The sequence below is a fragment of the Mirounga leonina genome, unplaced genomic scaffold, assembly GCF_011800145.1.
Source record: "Mirounga leonina isolate KUSES-001 unplaced genomic scaffold, KU_Mleo_1.0 Mir_101595, whole genome shotgun sequence".
Taxonomy (NCBI): domain Eukaryota; kingdom Metazoa; phylum Chordata; class Mammalia; order Carnivora; family Phocidae; genus Mirounga; species Mirounga leonina.
Window position 1 is genome coordinate 4,169,535 of NW_023270158.1, and position 19,849 is coordinate 4,189,383.

The following is a 19,849-nucleotide window of genomic DNA, read 5'->3' on the forward strand; positions in this document are numbered from 1 at the left end:
CACATGTGAAAGAATGAAACTGGACCCTTATCTCACTGTATATAGAAAAATTCAAAATAGACCAATAACCTAAAATATAACAGCTAAAACTATAAAATTCTTAGGAGTAAACATAGGAGCAAATCTTTGTGAAACTGTATTAAGGAATATTTTCTTAGGTATGACACCAAAAGTACAAGAAACAAAAGATAAAATAGGTAAATTGGACTTCACTGCAATTAAAAACTTTTGTGCTTCAAAGGACACCATCAGGAAAGTGAAAAGACAACCTACAGAATGGAGGAAAATATACACAAAGGATATTTCTGATATGGAACTTGTATCCAGAATACACAAAGAACTCTTTATATTAACAAATATAAATATAATATATGAGGAACAAATATATTTCATTTCTATGTAATAAAAAGACGAAGAACCCAATTAAAAATAGACAAAGGATTTAGATAGACATTTCTCCAAAGAACATCTACAAATAGCCAATAAGCACATGAAAAGATGCTCAACAACCTCAGCCATTAGGGAAATGCACATCAAACCACGGGATACTTTCAGGTTTTGATTCTCAAGTTCATTATGAATATAAGAAATTACTTGCCCACTTTGAATGAACAAAAACAACTATATACTATACATGTCTAATTAGTTCACGGTGGCTAAAATGTTTACTTTGAGGAGAACATGAGGAAAAACTAAATTACACAAGATTCTCGCGTTAATTATAAAATATAAAATAGAAGCACAGTACAAAATTTTACATTTTCTCTCACCTGATTTATTTTTATCATGCTCTGCAGGATTAGGAGTAGTACCTCTGTAAGAGCTAAAAGGCTGGCTACTCAGAAGGTTATCACACTGCAAGCTATGGCACAAGGTCTCAAGAAAGCGAAGAGCAAATGATGCACTATTCACTGGAGGGAGCTGGACGGAGTGAGTTTCCCCATCAAAGGAAGCTATTGGGGGGAAAAGAGATGTCAGAGTTAGCTCATAGAAAGATAAAACTGCAACATCAGAAAAAGCCATCAATTTAGGAAATGTATTATAAATCTAAGTCGTAGTTTTTGTAATTTATAAAGGAATAGTCTTAAATTATAGAGGCCCCTGTCAAACACAACAGACTACATTGGTAAAGGCGTTCTCATTTGCTAAGTGTCCGCAAGGCAGACAACAAGGGCAGCAGCAGCAACCCAGCAACCTCTACCACTTCCTGCTACTGCGAGCACTGTGTGGGTATCAACATAGTAACTGATCAATCATGACAGCCAGTTGGATCTTATCTCATTAGCAGTTCTTGAGTCACATTTTCATTTAGAGCTTCCTACAGATCAGTCTGTTTTCTAAAAACATTAAAATATATTATCAACCAAGGTATTTTGTCGATAGTGAGCTTAATACGGCATGTAAAAAAATCTTTTACCTCAATTTATAGTATGGCTCTGACCATTGTCTATTTTGAACGTAAAGTTAAACTTTCCCACAGTTAAAAATCTATAAATAGGTATTATTATAAATATTCTATTATATCAATGTAAGTATGTCAATATTATAAGTAGTTAATAGACTATAAATATTATAAAATAACCTATATATTATAAAATCCTGGCCGTTCTAAAATAAAATCAAATTTGTAAGAAGAGCTGAATAAAGGGTTAGTTGCGCATACCAGTTATCACTTCTCCTCCACGGTGATCTGGCTTAAGAAATCCAAAAACAGTCTTACTTTGAATGGCACAATCCACACAGGCCTGCACGGTCCTCCGGAGCACCACATTCACGGGGCCCGGGCCAAAGTGGTCAGGCAGCTGCTGGATTTTCTTCTGATCCAGGTGAGGGCCACAGTTTCCATGTTTGTTTACATAGACACAGACTAGAGGAAACGTGTGTATATAAATACAACAATCAGATTGCTTAAAAGCAACATAAACATTACATAACTAATTACGATATCCCACTAGCCACACTTTACTCAGAGACCCAAATATAGTTAATATCAACAATCATTTCTGCTACCTAAAAATATGTATGCGAATATATTTTCACATTTGTATAAAGACCTTAAATCTAGAAATAATCCAAATGCCTAGTCAACTTTCTAGAATTTTGCCTATAATAATTATAATAAAAACTATCCAACTTTTAATAGCATCACAAAACAATTCTTCACACATTCCCACACCATGTAAAATGGTATAAAGATAAATATTTTCACCTTTTAATTGTACACACAGTATAAGAATTTTCTTTCAAAACTGATCATGTGAATACACTTCTTGGACTGAATTTATTTTAAATCACCAACACTGTACCTTCATTGTATTTTCTAAAGTAACCAAGTAATTTAAGATACATGCCACACAGTAAGTTCTAATGACCTAATTTTTTTTCATTAACTTAAGGAAAATAAAAATGTTCTTTATATACATGCCAAGGTTCACTGAAGAAAATTAAAAAATAACGCTTTCCTTAGTATAATAAAAGCATATGACTTAGAAGCAAATCATCTATAATCACACAAATGTCGTGTTTCCATAATATTTCTTCAGAGAATCAATAAATATAAATCAACATACAATGTAACAATATGAGAGTACATTATTACCAAGCATAAAATATACTGTCCCCCTAAATCAAGAAGCACGTTATTTTTATCCATTACCTAATTTATATTGCCAAATTTTACATATACATGGTCTATATTCAGTACAATAAAAACCCATTAATCTCACTTTCACTATGTTGAAAAACATAATTCAACCTTGTGGCAATAGCCAAAGGAAGGATGGACTCTCACAGAAATGAAACAGCTATTAAAAACTTAACCAGGGGGTGCCTGGGTGGCATAGTCAGTTGGGCGTCCGACTCCTGGTTTCGGCTCAGGTTGTGATCTTGGGATCGTGAGTTGGGCTCTGCACTAAGCGCAGAGTCTGCTTGAGAATCTCTCTCCCTCTCCCTCTGCCCCTCCTGCTCATGCTCTCTCTCTCTCTCTCTCTCTAAAATAAGTAATAAATCTTTTAAAAAAAAGAAAATCCATGGTGCTGATGGGATGGACAAAGTCCTACTGAACACAAGTGAAGCTAAACAAAGATTTCAATGTTTTATCTCCTTTGCGTTATACTTATTTAGCTAGTCTCTCCTGCCAACAGACTAAAAATCAGAAATAATAAACTGACAAAATGAAGTATGTTACAATAATCCTTTAAGTGATTTCTATTTCAAAAAAAAAATTTATTTTTAATCAGGATAGGGAAATTGGGAAGAAAAGTCTAAGGAACAGAAGAGTATAAGAAAGACAAAACTAGGAGAAAAAGCAATGGTACATGCTTTAAAAAATAGGAAGGCAACAAGAAAACATAGAAGAGATGACAAATAAAAGGGAGATTTGTTCAGTCTAGGTTTGTGTCATTTCATACTCTTCACATAACAGAGAATAATTTAAAGTCGCCATGCCCCTTGACAGGAAAGGATCTTTCAAGATTTTAAAAGACATTTTAAAAAGCTTTGAAGTAGCTTTAAAAGTACATACAAGACAAAAAGACATTGTGAAATAAGATAAAGGGAAAACAAAATAGATTTGACAATGGTGTAAATTTTGTAAATCTTACTAAGCTGGATAAAATACTTTAAGAGTAGTGAATTTTCAAGTGACTTGTATATTTAAACAGTTTTTCCATAACATCAAAATGAACAACCAGAATTTCAAAATACTTTAATATGAAAAATGCTAAGAAAAAACCAAAAACGTGTCTTATCATCTTTTTTCCTCTTATTTTATTGCTCAAATTTCAAAGACACTAAAATAACACAGAGTAAAAGATTAGTAATTTTATACCCTAATACCCTATACTAATTTACCTGTTGACATCACTATTTTAGATGTGCCAGGAGCAGCATCCTTATCATATGAAGCACGACGGTCTCTAGCCAAAGATTTTATAGAAGCTGAAGATGTAGAACACAAAACAGGAAAATATTTTTCCTGTAAAAAAAAAAAAAGCACAAGTATATATTACACATTTTTAAAAATTCTTAGATAAGGAGGTCAGAAAATTATCGGTCAGTGGTCACAAATGATCAGCTGTCAGAAGTCCTTGGAGTTGGAAGCCCCTGTGTGTGTCACAAATTACAGTACTTTACAAACTGCGCTCCTCAGAGGGGTCCATGAGATGGTCAGGTGGGAGAAAAAGAGACCAAGAGTATGGGATTCCCAGCATTACCCCTCCTCCAACTGGTCACACCTTAGCCGAATGGCTCACTCTGTAAAACTTGTTTTTATTTTCTGAGGTTCCCTGCATGGCAAGTTTTCTTCACACTGCTAAAGTAAAGTCTGCAAATCCAATCCAGCAACACATCAAATGGGGGTGGGGAACCTCAACAAGGCAGAGGATGGACTTTGCCTTTACAAAGCAGTCACTCATCTGGCTTTTACTACATCTGGCCTGCATTTCTCCATATTATATACAATTTTGACAAAATTACATGTGCTTTGCTAAAGCCCATATAAAATTATGCCTACTGTATATAAGAACCAAATGTCTTCCGGGCATTGTTAAGTATCACTAGTGTTTTATTATTTTATATCAATTCTTGGGATTTTCTTGGAGCTACCTTCAAACACAGCTCTCCAAAGTCAGAGAAGGGGGTCTTGTACTTAGAAAAGGTAATAATAGAGGATATTTTAAAAGCAGGGACAAAGGAGGATAAAATAGGATAACATTCATTGTTGTATTTCCTTATTTGTTTAAATTAATGACTGTCACTTGGGTTCACTGTATTCTAGTAAATCATGTTATTTTTTAAGTACTGAATTATAATTATTATGTTGATATATTCTCATTCTTTCAGTATTTTAAAAATCGGAAATCTGAATCCTTTGACTTAAAACATACCAAGATAGTATGCTTGTATTAACACTGTAAATTGAATAAAGGTACATTTATTTGAAAAATGTGCTTCTATACCTCTAGAATCCTTAATGGGGGGGCATATGTGGACAGTTGACTCTAAGAATAATTCGTACTCTAGTTCAAAGACTTCCTAAATAATTAAACTATGGGGGCGCCTGGGTGGCTCAGTCGGGTAAGCGTCTACCTTTGGCTCAGGTCATGATCCCGGGGTCCTGGGATCAAGCCCTGTGTCAGGCTCCCTGCTTCTCCCTCTCCCTCTGCTCTTCCCCTCTCCATGCCCCCTCTGCTCCTGCTCACTCTCTCTCTCATATAAATAAAATCTTAAAAAAAATAATTAAACTATGGTGTGACAGTACTGAAAAAGGGATATAGGTAATTGCATGAAAATCTTCATCTTTTCATGATGAAATAATAAAGCTAATAAGATGGTGAATTAAAATTCTTCCTTTGAGGGGTGCCTGGGTGGCTCGGTCGTTGAGCGTCTGCCTTCGGCTCAGGTCATGATCCCAGGGTCCTGGGATCGAGCCCCGCATTGGGCTCCCTGCTCGGCGGGAAGCCTGCTTCTCCCTCTCCCACTCCCCCTGCTTGTGTTCCCTCTCTCGCTGTGTCTCTGTCAAATAAATAAATAAAATCTTTAAAAAAAAAAAATTCTTCCTTTGAAACAAAAAATAGTTTATTATCCAAAAAAAATTATAGAACCTGTCCCTTGCCCCACCCTACCACCTTATAAACAATATTTTCAAAAACACCTTTTTAAAATTGTCAAATTAGCACTGGAATTATTTGAAAATAAAGGAGTGAAGAGAAACTTTATGCAGTTATATCTTCATCATTATGCCAACTAATCACAAAGACTTTTTTCAGCAGCTGGAAAATACACATTAAAAATATGCATCAGGGGCACCTGGGTGGCAGAGTCAGTTGAGCCTCTGACTCTTGGCTTCAGCTCAGGTTGTGAGCTCAGGGTCATGAGATCAAGCCCCAAGTCCCGCTCCATGCTCAGCGCAGAGTCTGCTTAGGACTCTGTCCTTCTCCCTCTGCCCCTCCCCACTGTGCTCTCTCTCCCTCTCAAAGAAATAAACCTTAAAAAAAAAAAAAAAATGCATCAATGACATCCTTGATACATTCTAGTTTTCAAAATGCTTATTTAAAATAAAGCACTATTTCCTCTTAAATATCACAACTTTCCTTAATTTTATGCAATTTATTTTGAATTTGAAAATTTTAATCTAATGATTTATATTAGAATAACCTGCTTATTTGATTTTTTCAATGTTTATGATTTTATATTTGAAATATATTCACTGTTATTGACTTAATTTTTATTTAAAATTTTTGAATGCTTTTTGAAATAAAAATACCAACATTAATTTAAGCATTTTAAAATCAGGGGCACCTGGGTGGCTCAGTCAGTGAGCGTCTGCCTTCAGCTCGGGTCATGATCCCGGAGTCCTGGAATCGAGCCCCACATCGGGCTCCCTGTTCGGCGGGGAGCCTGCTTCTCCTTCTCCCTCTGCCGCACCCTCTGCCACTTCCCCTGCTTGTGCTTTCTTGCTCTCTGTCTCAAATATTTGAGAGAGAGACATAGCGAGAGAGGGAACACAAGCAGGGGGGAGTGGGAGACGTTCAACGACTGAGCCACCCAGGCACCCCAATAAATAAGATCTTTTAAAAGAAAAAAAAAAGAATAAATAAATAAAAAATAAAATCAAAATGGCATTGTCATTTTGCTCCATACTGTAAACATTAGTTGAAACAAAACAGAAATGTTATATATATTGATATCAGATGGCTGCACTCAGAAATGTTTATTACGGCTAAAATTTAATTTAGTTCTAAGAAGATCTAAGAAGATTCTATGTCTTTATGTTAAGAATAAATCTCTTGTGGGGTCCCTGGGTGGTACAGTCGGTTAAGCATCTGACTCTTGGTTTCAGCTCAGGTCATGATCTCAGGGTTGGGCTCCAAGCTCAGTGAGGAGTCTGCTGAAGTTTCCTCTCTCCCTCCGCCCCTCCCCCTGCTTGCTCAGTTTCTCTCTCTCTTTCTCTGCCTCTAAAATAAATAAATAAATCTCAAAATATATATCTTTAAAAAAAAAAAAAGAAAGAATACATCTCTTGTAGAACAGATATATTTGGGTCTTTTTAAAATCCATTTTTATAATCTCTGTCTTTTAATTGGAAAATTTAGTCCACCAACTTTTAAAGTAATTACTAATATATTTGGGTCTGGGTATACCCTTTATTATTTCTTTTCTATTTGTCTCCTCTGTGTTTTATTCCTCTATTCCTCCTTTCCTTTTTTTTTTTTTTTTTGTTTTCAATTACTTGTTGAATATTCTTTAGAATTCCATTTTAGTTTTCCTACTGGCTTTTTAGCTATACTTCTCTGCATTTGTGTTTTTACAATATGCCCTGGGGATTATACTGTATAACCCACATAGTTAATATTGTACTACTTAACATAAAATGTTGAAATCTTGCAATGACAGAAATCCATATCCCCTACTCAAAGCCTTTATACTCTGTTATAATGTATTACATCATGTTATGTATTGATGTTATGTAATGATGTATTACATCATGCCATATATATTACATTACCCCACAAGACCATATTATAATTATTGCTTTAGTCACATTATTATAAAGAAATTAAGAAGAAAAAAAGCAAAAAACAAATCATTCACATTTACCCAGAGATAAACTTCCTTCAGCATTTCTTACAGTGCTTATCTGCCAGTGTGGAATTCTCTAAGTATGCTTTTATCTGAAAAAGTCCTTAGTTCACCCTCACCCTTGAAGAGTATTTTTGCCAGATATAGAATTTTGTGTAACACGCCTACCTCCTGTGCGTACTGCCCCCAACCACAGTGTGTCTGCTTCCATTCAAGCTCCAGTATCTTCAAGTAGTTGTTTTTTCTATTATTTCCAGGTTTTAAAGTTGTTTTCTTTGGGAGAGTCAGTTAGGTAGCCTAGCATCATTGAATTTACCCTTTGATTCCCCTTTCCACCCGCTTTATTGAGGTATAATTTATGTACAGTAAAACTCACTTCACATTCATTTCTAAAATGTACTGACTTTTAAATAAATTGGCCTGAACATAAATATACCCAAACAGTATGTCCAATGTGGTTTTGAAAAAGTTGAACACTATTCAAAGTTTTAAGTTTACCCAAGAAAAGAAATACCAATCTTGATAGCTAGCTATGTGGACTTTAAAAGGCTTTATATATGCTCTTTGTACAGTACATTCCTAAAGGGCCTCATCATACTTAGTAAATCCTAAACTCTATGTTATAAATAAGGCATTGCAGAGACCTCTAATACAAATTAGGAGGAGATTAACTAACCTTTTTTGGGCCTTTTTTCCTTGGTGTAATATTTTTAACAGCACTTCCCTTCTTAGGGACTGAAGTCTGTGCAGGTGGTTTAGTGCGACCTGATTTCCTGATCTGCTGTGTTGGTAATATTACAGCAGTTTTCTGTGGAGACTGCATTGAACGTTGAGTTGCTTTGGAAAGAGAAGACTGTGTTTTTGCTATATTCTTTGTAACAGGCACTGAGGGAAAAAAAAACACAACACAAAAATAAAACTGAAGTAAATGACACTGGTATTCTCTTCTTAGGACTCTAAAGAAATTTAACTCAACCGTTAAAAATATTCCAAAGGTTATTAATTAAAAACCACTTAAAATAAAAGTACCATTTAAAATGAAGTTTCAGAGGGCACCTGAGTGGTTCAGTCAGTTAAGTGTCTGACTCTTGATTTCAGCTCAGATCATGATCTGAGGGGTCATGAGATCAAGCCCCACATTGAGCTCCATGCTCAGCAAGAGTCTGCTTGAGATTCTCTCTCCCTCTGCCCCTCCCCCCACTCACACATGTGTGCCCTCTCCCTCTCCCACTAAATAAATAAAATCTAAATACATACATACATACATACATACATACATAAAATGAAGTTTTAGGTATTTAAGATTTCAGATTATCAGCAAGTAGTCGAATTCTCCAGAAAAAAATAGAGGTTTTTATAAGACAAACCAGTAACTTCAAACTTAGCATAGTGAAAATTTCTAGCAATTTACTTTTTGTCTGCTTCTCCTATTTTTAGTTCTTAGCACAGAAAAGAGTTTTCCCTTCAGAAAATACCATGCCAAAATATCTAACCATGCCATATGCAGGAATCCCTTTACCCATCAATATAGAAAAACACAGCAAAACAGCTATCAACTCCTAGTTCATCTTTCAGAGGCCAGAGGAATTCCCTGCACTTGATTTTTAATGGCTCAAGCACATTACGTTACTATATGTATGTCTAGTAATAAAGCTTCATATACTACAATACAGACTCTACATTAACATTGTCATGGAAGGACCATTATCACACCCAAGTAAGCCCTATCCAGACAGTTTGAGCATGTCAAATGAAGTTACCTGCCAGGTTACTTTTGTCTATGTTCACAGTCAAGTAAAAAGAGATGTTTTTAGTATTAATCTCTTAATAATTTTATTACAAAAACATGAATTTGACATAGTAAGAAGTACTAATTTCAAAAATTCTTTACAGGAAGAGCTGTGTAAGTAAAACATTTATACATTTATGCAAAACTCAACTGCTTTTATTTTGAGGGCTTCATTTTACAACTTGAAACTAATCTATCACTTTGCTCCTCCCATACTCCAGGACTATGTATAAATCTGACCTTCGACGGAGAATACCACATATTCCCTGTAGCCTTTTTATCTACCTTCTGTCACTTGCCAAACCAAGAGGAGGGAACAGCCTTCTCTCAGCTGCCAGGGCAAAGGGAAGACCACTTAACTGCCACCATCACTTCCCCTGCTTATTTACAGTAATTCATGTACTTACCCCAGTCTCCTTACCTCTTTACCATCATCTACCTCATACTCCACACTCACTTCTGCTTTCTTCAGTAACTCCAGTGACCTAATTCACACTATTTCTTCTTACACAGTCTCCCTGTCATCATCTTCAGTAATTTAAACATCATAATCTGATGCTTCATCATCCTGACCTCATCACCAAGAGTTCAGCCCCTCCCTAAAATGGTTATACTTAGCTATTTCTGGAATTCTTCTATCTCCAAGACAACCACTGTGCCACCTTTACCTCCAATTTTCTTACCTGTCATCTTTGCTTCATACAAACTGACCATGCTTTTTATGCTCATTATGAGCTCTAGCCACAAACCCTCTCCATTTTCATTCAATCTATTAACTTTCTTCTGGCTTTGCTTTACTCCTTATCAACCTCCTATCCACTTCTACCAATACCCCTCTAACTAGTATCCCTTACTTTATCACCCCTTGATCTTTGATCATGTCTAGCCTGTTGGCTCCCATCTTTGAGGCACTCTATCATTTGCTTTCTTGGTCTTGAGCTACAGAACAAGGGTCAGCAATCTTTTTCTATAAGGGCCAGAGAGTAAGTATTTCAGGCTTGGAAGCCCGCATATAGTCTCCAACACACATTCTTCTTTGTTTGCTTGGTTTTCTTAAATCGTTTATGAATATAAAAACCATTCTTGGGCGCCTGGGTGGCTCAGTTGGTTAAGCGACTGCCTTCGGCTCAGGTCATGATCCTGGAGTCCCGGGATCGAGTCCCACATCGGGCTCCCTGCTCAGCAGGGGGTCTGCTTCTCCCTCTGACCCTCCTCCCTCTCATGTTCTCTGTCTCTCATTCTCTCTCTCGCAAATAAATAAAATCTTTAAAAAAAAAAAAAAAATTCTTACCTCACAGGCTACATGGGCTGGATGTGGCTGGCCCTTGGATTGTAGTTTGCAACTCTTGCTTTGGAACATTAGAATATTATTGATTGCTATAAAATCCACACTAACCTCAATTGGGGTGTCACCGCTGCAACTCACTAATTTCCAAGTATGTTACACAGCAGAATGTTTTTCCCTGTTAAAAGTTTCCATCTCCTTCTCACTCTATTCCATTCAGCAAATGATTATGGGAAGATTAAAGGGTATCTTTGGGAGTGACCATAACCATACCATTTCTCCATCTTAAAATGCTGTTAGTTTCATTCATTTTCATCTCTTCCTCTTGCATCAAATGAAAAGTTTTGTCTCTACTCTTCTAAGTCCAATCAATCCCCTTTACTTACGTCCTAATAACTATCTTCTTTGGTTCCTCTGGGACATTATGGTTTCAATGTCCTCCTCTCTCTTCATGGTATTTAGTCACTTGATTCCCAACTCCTTGCTCTCTCTTACAACCCTCATAAACCTTTTATTTTGAAGTTAGCTCTCCTAGTTTCTGGTATACGTTCAAGCCCTTGCATGAATCTCCTTCTATTCACTACCAAAATACCAAGAAGAATCACCTATACTTGATACTTCAATTTCCTTATTATTCTGTGTTTCCTTAGCCCCCTGTAATAAGCTTTTCTTCTTCCAAATATATTTTAAAGAAATTATTTCCCAGGTCAGAATGACACTTTCCTAGTTATAAATCCAAATAAATCCTCACTGTCTTGACTAATCTATTCATCTCCACACTTCTGGTCTCCACCTCTGAATACATGGCATAAAGAAAAGGAAACAGATTGGGCTTTAGACCTGAGTTTAAATTCTTGCACCAGGTTGGTTTAAGACAGAACCTAGGAGAATAGAAGGTCCTCAAAAAATACTTACTGAATGAACAAAAACTATTTTCAACCTGCAAGCCAATGTTATTCCTCTAAAACCAGTATATTCTATATATAATATGTAATTAAGTTATAACGAATAGAACAGTAACTTTGTGGAACATGGCAAATGTAATGAAATCATTATTTGATTTAAGAATTTTGGCGTTTTAAAATTTAAAATTTGGCATTTGAAATTAATAAACCGTGGGACACAAACACTTGAGCTACAGCTTCAAATATTCCCCTAAAATGTAATATTGTATGACAATAAGAGCTCCTTAATTCATGGTATATACACATGTATGAGCAAAATAAGAAAAAAGCATTATAAAAAATTTTATGTATGAAAAGAAATTTTCACTTTAGAAAGCAAGCTTTTCTTTTTTTTTTTTTAATTTTATTATGTTATGTTAGTCACCATACATCATTAGTTTTTGAGAAAGCAAGCTTTTCAAAGGCAAATACTCAGTTTCATTTACTGCCATATCCCCAGCACCTAGAACAAAATACTTTTTCAACTATTTTAACTAAAGAGGAAAGAGTAATCATCCAATATATTAGACATCAAAATTAACGTATATACATTATACATGTATTTATCTCCATAAAGCAATCATATAACATATACACCATGTTGAAACTCAATATTAAGTATTAATTAAATTATTTCCAATACAAAATAAATTTGTTTAAATGTTAAGGTTCAAATTATATATAGCACTATAACCATGTGTTCATAGTGGCCATGAAGTGAGTAAAAACCTTTTTGAAAAAAGTATGTGAAATATATAGAAGGATATACTAACCATCTTTAATAAAAATTTTTATGTGAATACCTAACACAAAACCTACCTAGTTCTTCAGCTTATCTTCAGATAGAACAGAGAATGTTCAGCTAAGAAAAATATCCAGGAGATGAGAAGTTAGTGAATTGTGGAAATGCAAAAGAAATTAATAAATCTTGGGAAATGATCAGAAGGCAGTAAATAAAGTCAAGAGGAGGCCTGGAAGCCTGGAATGGGGGGAACTGAAGAAAGGAAACAGATGTCAATATTTATTGGCTACCCATTACGTGCTAGGCACTTATATATATCTGCTATCCCATGTAATCCACCCAAACGTCCTATGAGGTAGGTATCATTTCCCCCACTTTGTACATGAGGAGACTTAGGCTCTGTGAGGTTAGATAATTTAGCCAAGATCACCCATTTGGCTAAGAGAGTTTGGTCTCCTAAGTGCATGCTTTTTCTAATATGCTGCCTTGCTTTCTGTCCTCTAGCAAAAAAAGGCTATTAAAATTCACTCCCCTGAGTCAGAGTGCACATGTTTACAAAAAGGGGGTGAGGGGGACAAAAGACAACCTTGTGAATTCCTATGTGATAATTCACTAGAGAGTCTATAGGTGCTCTCTGACTTTGATTTTTTTAAAAAACCAGAAGTAGAGGCATACTTACAAAGACAAAACATTAACAGGTACAGACAAAAACATGCTGGTAAAACTTTTCATGCCTGGGGATTTAACCTTATTTAATATTTATTTCCAAATAGCACTCATTAAATATACATTTCTGCTGACACACGAAGATGCTTTATTATTGAAAGATAGTGTTTGCCTTCTCTGAATTGTGAAAAGACAGCTACACATACAATTACCACAGAAAAGGAAATACACTTAGAAATGAACAGCAACTTCCTAGTTCCAGCTATTGTTACACATGTGCTGGTTTAGCTTACACATGGCTGACTTGAACCTAAACAAAAACGGATCAGAGATATAAATTAATATGTATCTTGCTTTTGATCTAAAAAGACTTAAGAGGTATGGTTGCTTAGTGTTCTCCAGATTTTCCATCCACCAGTTACTCAATACTTAGTGTGTACTTTTTACCAGCCTAGGCAACTGAGGAAATCCAGAAGAAATAAATATGGTCCCACTCATATAGTTCATGTTTCCCATGAGTATAATTGTGGATCCATAAAATTCCTATTTCCTTAAGTAGAAAGATGATACAGGATTTCCTTCTCCTCAAATAGACTGAATGCTATATGACAAGAAGAGCAGAAATTACTATAAAAACAGATTCCTTGAATTTGAGCCAGAAATAAACAAAATCAAATTCTAAATAGCCAAAAACAGAAAAGTAAGATATGGTCTGGAGAAACCAAAGTCATAAAAAAGAAAAATCTGTCACTGTAAACATTTGACTTTGGACCTTTTTCGGGGTTAGAAATTCTTTGCAAGTCATCTTCCTTGTTCTTAAAACTACATGTACAATTAAACTATCATTTATACTAAAATCTTTCATACTGCTAACTACAAACCCAAGGAAACAATATAAACCTCAACTGTAAAAAAAAATACAGAGGTATCAATAGAGATAGTTACACTTACACTATCATTATCCAAGGTACTTGAGGCCTGGTATTCACAAAAGCTCAGTTGAGGTGCCCAGTACCTTTATCTGGAATTTTGCTCCCTGACTCACTGAGCTCACAATGCCCTACAAACTGACTGGTCATGGGCCACAGTAAGAGCAAAGGGCGGGGGGGGTAAGTCAGCTGCAAACCCCCTGATCTTCCTTCATTCACTCCTGCTGCCATCCCAGGCCATCACCCTGGCCTCCCTGACCGGGGTTTCAGATTCTGCCACATTTATTCTCTCTTCTCTCCCAACCTGTATCACAGGAGCCGCCCATCCCATCCCAGAAGCCCAACCTTGCTTCAGAAACTAAATGTTCATAACAGCCAGAGTCTGCTTTTCCTCTGAAATTTTGAATCCCCAAGGACTCTTCTTGTCACATTAAGAGTTACCTTTCCCTTTCCATAAGCATGCTGAGAGTCTTTTATTTTTTTTTAAACATTTAACATCAAATGGGTTTTTTGTTGTTTGTTTTTTAAAGATTTTATTCATTTATTTCAGAGAGAGAACATGAGTAGGGGGAGGGGAGAGAGACAGAAGGGGAGGGAGAGGGAAAGGGAGAGAGTCCCAAGCAGACTCCATGCCAAACTCAGAGCCCGACATGGGCCTTGATCCCACAACCCTGAGATCATGACCTGAGCAGAAACTAAGAGTCTGATGCTTAATCGACTGAGCCACCCAGGTATCCGTGAACCTCAATTAAGCTAAGAAAAACTCTTACAGGAAACCACAGGGGGTAGTTACTAGTGGAAAGGAAAACAAGGAAGCATGTTCCTGACAACACAGGAGGCATTTGGAAGCCAGAAGCCAGCTGAGGACTATGAATCTTCTCAGAAGAAGCAGGGTAAAGATCAGATGGACATGGGACTCTGGTACCAACTACTCGTTATACCTATTCCTTTCTCTGCTTCTCATTATCTAGGGCAGGGATGCTGCTTCCAGATTAATTAGGTTCAAATCCAGATTTACCACATAATAACTATGAGACCTTAGGCAAATTCTTTAAATTCAGCATGTGGCACATGGTAAATACATTCAATAAATGTTAACTGTTAAGTAGCAGCAGCTACTTAACCAGCCACCACCACCAGCCCTGTCGCTATTCTCACTCACCCTTCCCAGGCTCTGCGGGTGCTCCTGGCCCTCTTTTATCAATGGATAGGTTATTGGGGAAACCTTGTTGTCGACACCTAACAAATGCAAGAAAAAATTTCCTCCAAGGAAGGAACTCCTATTTACCTACATTCTATCTAGCTAATACCTTCACTCCTTCCTTTCACGACCAAACTTCTTGAAAGACTAGCACGTTCACTATTACGGCCATTTTCTTATTTTTCAACCCTCTGCAATTACACTTCCAGACAACTCTTTTTAGGGAATCTCTGGGTGCTAAGGTCACCCACAAACTCCTAACAGCACTAAACACTTTCGATAATGTCTTCTTTTTTAAATTCTTTATTGGCTCTCATACAGCCACTCTCTCCTGGTCTTCCTTCTACTTGTCACTTTTCCTGTGGTGTTCCCCGGGATTAGCCACCTTCTCCCTACCCCCACCTCAGTTTTGAGTGCTTTAAGTTTACTCCCTTCATTTTAGCTACTGCCTACATATAATAATGATTGCCAAACTGCTTGCTCTTATGTTCTGCTGCCCACTTAAGTATTCATAAGCCACCTCCCACTCATCATAAGCCTCTCTCAAGTTTCAGAGCTGTGTTTTCAATGGCCAACTAGATAATCTAAATAGGCATCTCTTGGGACACCTGGGGGACTCAGTTGGTTAAGCATCTGACTCTTGGTTTCGGTTCAGGTCATGATCTCATGGGTCCTGGGACTGAGCCCTGCATTGAACTCTGCCCTCAGTGGGGAGTCTGCTTCAAGATTCTTTCCCTCTGCCCTTCCCCCAACTCATGGGCGCATGTTCTCCTTCTCTCAAATATATAAATAAACCTTTAAATAGGCATCTCTGACTCAACATGTCCAAAACCAAAATTCATCATGCTTATCCATGATATGCTCTATCTTGAACGACATTACCTTTTACACCCAATTATCAAAAGTCAGAAATCTTGAAGACATCTTCGTACTCTTCCTCCATCCACATGTCTAACCAAGGCTACCTAAGTATTTCCTAGGTGTATTCTTCTTTATGCCCATGAAATGACTTGGTTCAGATTCTCATGACTTCTCACATAAGCTATAACACTAGCCTCTAAATTGGCATTCCTGGCTGCCCTTTCCAATCCATACTCGATAGCACATAATCATGATCTTTCTAAAATACAAACTATATGTGGGGCACCTGGCTGGCTCAGTCTGAAGAGCATGTGACTCTTGATCTCAGGGTTGTGAGTTTGAGCTCCATGTGGGGCGTAGAGATTACTTAAATAAATAAAAAACTTAAAAAGAAATCCAAACTGTATGTCAGTTTTCCTCTTAAAAATCTTCAGGGACGCCTAAGTAGCTCAGTCAGAGTTAAGCATCCAACTCTTCGTTTTGGCTCAGGTCATGATCTCATGAGTTATGAGATCGAGCCCCGCATCAGGCTTCACTCTCAGCAGGGAGTCTGCTTGAAAATTCTCTCACTCTACCCCTCCTCCCACTTGCACATGGTCTCTCTCTCTTTCTCTCACTCACTCAAATAAATAAATCTTCAGTGATGCCACAATATCCATAGGCTAAAATCTAAACTCCTTGGCCTGGTGTCCAAGGCCCTCTACATATCTTCACAGCCTCATCTCCTCTATTCTCCAACTATCATTATAGATTCAGCCATAATCATCTGTTTCAGGTACCCTGACTGCCTTTGCAGAAGTTGATCCAAGCCTTCCCTCCCTTGTCAATGGCTTACCTACTATACGTTTGAAACTCTGCTCAATTATCAGCACTGCAAAATTCTAGCACTAAATTCCCAGGCACGCCGTAGGACCTAAGGCTCATAAACTGCACATACTGCATGCATCTCTGGCAGCACAGATATTACAGCATCTTATCTTTACTTACGTATCTATCTGTCCCACCACACAGTGAATTCCTTTAGGGTAAGGAACTATGTAAGTTCGAACCGTTATTATACCTCCAATATCTGGTCTAATGCCTGCCACATAATGGGCATCCAATAAATGTTTGTTAAATGAATAAATGTTTAATATCCAAGTTTTGTCTCTGGTCATATATTCCCATAGAAACAGTGCAGGTAGTTTATGCATTAAATAGCCACCATGGCTTGATCACAACATTTTACAATTTTCTTGGAAAAATACGCTTCACCTCAACAAAGTAGGTTACAGAAGGAACACACCTCAACCTAATAAAGGCCATATATGAAAAACCCACAGCTAACATACACAATGGTGAAAAACTGAGAGCTTTTCCCTAAGATAAGGATGTCCACTCTTACCACTTTTATTCAACATAGTACTGGTAATCCTAGCTACAGCTATCACACAACAACAACAAAAAATAAAAGGCATCCAAATTGGTAAGGAAGTAGTAAAACTTTCACTGTTTGCATATGACATGATAGTATATATAAAAACCCTAAAGACTCCACCAAAATACTACTAGAACTGACAAATGAATGCAGTAAGGTCATAGAATACACAATCAATGTACAGAAATCCATTGCATTTCTATACACTAAAAATGAAGTAGCAAAAAGAGAAATTTAGAAAACAATCCCATTTACAATTGCCCCCAAAATAATAAATTCCTAGGAATAAACTTAGCCAAGGAGGTGAAAAACCTGTACTCTGGAAACTATAAAATACTGATAAAAGAAATTGAAGATGACACAAACAAATAGAAAGACAGTCCATGCTCATGGATTGGGAAAACCAGTATTGTTAAAATATCCATACTACCCAAAGCAATCCACAGATTTAATACAATCCCTATCAAAATACCAACAGCATTTTCCACAAAACTAGACCAAATAATCCTAAAATTTATATGGAACCACAAAAGACCCCGAACAGCCAAAACAATTTTGAAAAAGAAGAACAGGGGCGCCTGGGTGGCTCAGTCGTTAAGCATCTGCCTTCGGCTCTGGTCATGATCCCAGGGTCCTGGGATCGAGCCCCGCGTCGGGCTCCCTGCTTGGCGGGAAGCCTGCTTCTCCTTCTCCCACTCCCCCTGCTTGTGTTCCTGCTCTCTCTCTGTCAAATAAATAAATAAAATCCTTAAAAAAAAAAAAAAGAAAAAGAACAGAACTAACTGGAAGTATCACAACCACAGATTTCAAGATATACTACAAAGCTGTAGCAATCAAAATAGTATGGTATTGGCAAAAAAATAAACACATAAATCAATGGAACAGAGTAGAGAGCCCAGAAATAAAACCACAATTATGTGGTCAATTAATCTTCAGCAAAGGAGGCAAGAATATGCAATGGGAAAAAGACAGTCTCTTCTACAAATGGTGCTGGGAAAACTGGACAGCTACACGCAAAATAATGAAACTAAAAAAAAAAAAAGAATGAAACTAGACTGCTTTCTTATACAGTACACAAAAATAAACTCAAAATGGATTAAAGATCTAAATCTGACATTTAAAACCATAAAAATCCCAGAGGAGAGCACAGGCAGTAATTTCTCTGATACTGACCATAGCAAATATTTTTTAGATTTGTCTCCTGAGGCAAGAAAACAAAAGCAAAATTAAACTATTGGGACTATATCAAAATAAAAAGCTTCTACATAACAAAGGAAACAATCAACAAAACGAAAGGCAACTGAATGGGAGAGGATATATGTAAATGACATATCTGGTAAGGGGTTAGTATACAAAATATATAAAGAACTTATACAACTCAACACCCCCAAAAACACAAATAATCCAATTAAAAAATGGGCAGAAGATATGAACAGGCATTTCTCCAAAGAAGACATACAAATGGCCAACAGACACATGAAAAGATGCTTACCATCACTCACTACCAGGGAAATGCAAATCAAAACCACAATGAGATATCACCACACACCTGTCAGAATGGCTAAACACAAAAACACAAGAGACAACAAGTGTTGGTGAGGATATGGAGAAATAAAAACTGCTATGCACTGTTGGTGGTAATGCAAACTGGTACAGCCACTCTGGAATACAGTATGGTGGTTCCTCAAAAAATTAAAAATATAATTACCATAGGATCCAATAATTCCACTATTGGGCATTTATTCAAAAAATACAAAAACACTAATTCAAAAAAATATATGCACCCTTATGTTTACTGCAGCATTATTTACAATAGCCAAATTATAGAACCAACTCAAGTGTCTACTGATAGATGAATGGATAAAGATGATGTGATACACACACCCACCCACCCACCCACCCACACACACACACACACACACACAATGGAATATTACTCAGCCATAAAAAAGAAAGAGATCTTGCCATCTGCAACAACATGGATGGATCTAGAGAGTATAAGGCTAAGTGAAATAAGTCAGTAAGAGAAAGACAAATACCATATGATTTCACACATGTGGAACTTAAGAAACAAAACAAACAAAAAAGAGACAAACCAAAAAACAGACTCTTAACTATAGAGAACAAATTGATGGTTACCAGAGAGGAGATGGGTGGGGGGATGGGTGAAATAGGTGAAGGGGAATAAGAGTTCACTTATGGTGGTGAGCACTGAGTAATGAACAGAATTGTTGAATCACTATATTGTACACCTGAAACTAATATAACATGGTATATGGTATAAAAAAAGGCTTCAAATACTAATCAACTTAAAAATCAACTTCTAGGATACACTCTATGAACCATGAGAGACTACGGACTCTGAGAAACAAACTGAGGGTTCTAGAGGGGAGGCGGGTGGGGGGATGGGTTAGCCTGGTGATGGGTATTAAAG

General features: G+C 36.8%; 1 protein-coding gene across 4 annotated transcripts in view; it reads right to left on the bottom strand.

Annotated features, from left to right (window-relative positions):
- The window catches only part of SCML2 (Scm polycomb group protein like 2), a 95,338-nt gene that overhangs the window by 13,494 nt on the left and 61,995 nt on the right, over positions 1–19,849 (bottom strand). For 3 of the 4 annotated variants that reach the window (XM_035000300.1, XM_035000291.1, XM_035000316.1), the window contains exons 8-11: positions 8,258–8,466; positions 3,853–3,976; positions 1,664–1,867; positions 771–953 (exon numbers count right to left, since the gene is read on the bottom strand). In XM_035000300.1, coding sequence (XP_034856191.1) covers positions 771–953; positions 1,664–1,867; positions 3,853–3,976; positions 8,258–8,466 — 720 coding nt within the window. The remainder of the gene's footprint in view (positions 1–770; positions 954–1,663; positions 1,868–3,852; positions 3,977–8,257; positions 8,467–19,849) is intronic. The other variant, XM_035000305.1, reaches the window with a different exon arrangement.